Here is a 3,144-nt window from a genome sequence, read left to right on the forward strand (position 1 = left end):
TGTGGAGCGGGCAACCAGTGCTGCCGAGAAGCTGGGAGCTGTGCATCAGGTCTGGGCATGGCCCGGGGCTCCCCACCAGGACTGGGAGGGACAGAGGATGCTGCAGCTGGGCTTGAGGAGCCATCCCTGGGCTTGGGAATCCATCCCTGGGCTTGGGAATCCATCCCTGGGCTTGCTGGGGTCTGTCCCCCCTCCTCGTGGTGCTGGTGTCGACCTCATGTTTGCACGTCCTGGGGTGTGAAGGATCTGCCTGCCCTAGGGAGCAGGAGGGGTAGAGGCAATATGGGATGCACAGTGAGGAGCTGGCAGGCACCTGGGTCCTCAGGGACCTGATTCCCCGTCCTGTCTGGCTGCAGGAGGCCCGGATGAGCCGAGCAGCAGAGGTGATGGTCCAGCACGTGGAGAACCTGAAGCGGCACCACATGCGGGAGCACGCGGAGCTGGAGGAGATGAAGCGCCTGATCCAGCAAAACTCCCGCAACCGGCAGCTGGCAGAGACCCAGGGTGAGGTGGGCTCTGCCACCAGGGGGTGCGCGGGGCAGCTCTGTGGGATTTGGTCCCCAACCCCTCCAGGGGGACAGTGTGACCCTGCAGCACCGAGCCAGCAGGTTGTGCAAGCAGGGGCGGGTGACAGCTGGGACCTGATGACAAGTGCGAGGGGCCAGGGTGACAGCAGACACGGCGTGGGAGCAGGTGCTGGTGGCTGGAGAACCATCATCCCACAGCCCAGCTGGGAATGCAGGGCAGGGGGGTACAGGGCACACAAAGGACTCTCTGTCCCTGGACACCAAACCTCACACATGTCATTGCCATGCACGCAAGCAAGGTCTCCCCAGCCAGGGCACCCCTGTGACTTGTGCCAAGCATGTGGCCAGGCCAGTTGTCAGTGGGAGGGAGGTTTGCAACCATCCATGCATCAGCCCCACCTTCATTTTTTGGGGTGAAATAAGGCTGCTTCTCTTTGCTCCCAGATGACGTGGAGCCACGGCTGAGGCCTCACCCCCTGATGCGAACTTTCCAGCAGGTAACTGGTCCCAGTTCAATAGCCCTGGAGTCACCCCATGCCCTGCCTCGCCTGGTGGTCCCCATGAACCCACTAGTCCCCTGGCAGTGTCACTCCTGGAGCTGCTTGCTGTGGGCAAAGTCTGCTAGAAATGACGGGGATGAGGCAAAATATAGGGTCAGCTTTGGAGGGCTGTGGGGAGACAGGGTGCCCAGAGCTGGGGAGACAGGGTGCCCAGGGTTGGGAGCTGCTTGTCCCAGAGGTCTCAGGTCCCAGAGATCTCAGGCAGGTCCCTCTGCATTGCAGGCTCATAGCTCGAGAGCTGCAGGCTTGGCTGTTCTCTAGCACCAGCTCGAATTCGGCACTGGTTCCCCTCCAGCTCAAGAGGTAGGGGAGCGCTCGGGGAGGGGGTTAGACATGGCTTGAAGAGTAAGGACAGGCTCAGACCTCTTGGCTTTGACCTTCCTTCACCTGCCCAAGCTCTCCAGCTTCCCCACCTAGCGCCAGGGCCAGTGGGAGGCTGGCAGTGTCCCTTCTGCTCTTTGGTGTCCCTTGCTGGTGCTGGGGAAAAGGAGGGCATGGGGAGCACGGGGGGAGCAGCCAGCAGGGTGCTCACCCCCAGCCCCACCATTGCAGGGGTCTGCCCGCCGCAGAGTCAGCATCGCCGTCATCCCCAAGCAGCTCTTGGTAAGGACACACTTTTTGGGGGGGGACACAGACAGGAGCTGTGCCCTGTTGTCAGACGTGTCCCCAGGCTTGGTGCTACTGGGGGTTTGGGTCCCCAGTGATGCTTCCACCTTCCGTGCCCAGCCAGGTGCCAGCCCGGAGAGCCGAGCAGCCCCAGCCAGCCAGCTGGAGAGGGAGGGAGCCCAGCACCCACCCAGCACCCAGAGGTAACCACAAACCACAGCAGGTGATGGGGAGGCCATAGCCCTGGCTGCTGCTGACCCAGGGGGCATGGCACAGCACCCTGTCCTGTCCCTCCCCAGGGCTGAGCTGGAGCCACAGGGCCAGGGCAGCGCGGTGAGCGGGGAGCCAGCGGCTGAGGCAGAGGGCAGAGGCTCAAGTGCAGGGAACGAGGAGCCGGAGCAGCTTGGGCTGATGTGAGCAGCACCCTGTGTGCCCAGCATCCCACAGTGGGTCCCACATGGTCCCGCATGTGGGAAATGGGCTTGGGGGATTTGGTGATGGAAGGCTGGGATGTTGCTTGGCTTGACTTTGCTCTGCCTCAGTTTCCCCAGGCATTGCAGGTCACCTGTGCCCTCCCCGGCCTTATTGCATTTGGGTTTGCAAAAGGGCCAGTGAGGTTTGGGGCCGAGTTGGACACCCCCCTCATCCCCAGCTGGGTGGAGGTGGGATTTGCTCTCCCCCTTGTATGATGAGTGTCCCTTGTCACCTTCTCCCCAGGTCCAAGGGGTGCCCGGTGGAGCTGTGGCGGCCGTGGCTCTTCCTCCCGCAGCACTACTGGGTTTTCTTCTGGCTGCTTCTCCTCAGCGTCGCCTTCCTCCTCCTCATCCGTGTCCTGGAGCTGCAGCAGCTGCAGCCTGCAGCATCCCCCAAGGCCTAGTCAGAGTGGGCAGGGGGAGGTGGCCGGGGGGACACCCCTTCTCCATCCCTGCTCCTTCCCTGCACCCTAAAACACCCTAGAATAATAAAATCGGAGGAAGAATGGGGGAATTTTAATGCTGGAGCAGAGGGGAACATCCTGTGCCAGGATCTGAGATTTGGTTGGAGTCAGGTTACAGGCATGAAAGGCTCGGGGGGCTGCAGCAGCCCTCATCTGTGCTATGAGTTTGCCTGTTCTCTTGGCACTTCGAGGAGTCTGGGGACAGAGCTGGAGCTGCCAGCGGGTTTTGCATTCGAGCTGTGTCCCCCTGGCACCCTCCTCCGCCACAGCTCCTCGGTCCCTGCTGCCTGGGGAGCTGTAATTAAGCTCCAAAGCTCCTTTGCTGCTCCCGGGGGGACAAAGCTGAGGCTGGAGAGCGTTCAGCCTTTCCCCTCCCCTCACCGAGCTCACAAACAGAGGGAGCTGTTCCCGACCGCTCCGATGCTTGGGAAAACCACCTGATTTGACACAGACGTTTCCGCGTCCGTCCCGGCCTCTCGCAGCCCCGAAACACGGGTGGGCTCCACCGCCCCCC

The 3,144-nt window shown here is 62.3% G+C and overlaps 1 protein-coding gene across 1 annotated transcript in view; it reads left to right on the forward strand.

Moving 5' to 3' along the window:
- The window catches only part of FANCE (Fanconi anemia, complementation group E), a 24,953-nt gene that overhangs the window by 17,243 nt on the left and 4,566 nt on the right, over window positions 1-3,144 (forward strand). The window contains exons 22-23 of the mRNA XM_010007128.1: window positions 1,640-1,690; window positions 2,411-2,575. Of these exons, the coding sequence (XP_010005430.1) occupies window positions 1,640-1,690; window positions 2,411-2,575 (216 nt within the window). The remainder of the gene's footprint in view (window positions 1-1,639; window positions 1,691-2,410; window positions 2,576-3,144) is intronic.

Source organism: Chaetura pelagica, unplaced genomic scaffold (assembly GCF_000747805.2).
Source record: "Chaetura pelagica isolate M959 unplaced genomic scaffold, ChaPel_1.0 scaffold757, whole genome shotgun sequence".
Classification (NCBI taxonomy): Eukaryota; Metazoa; Chordata; class Aves; order Apodiformes; family Apodidae; genus Chaetura; species Chaetura pelagica.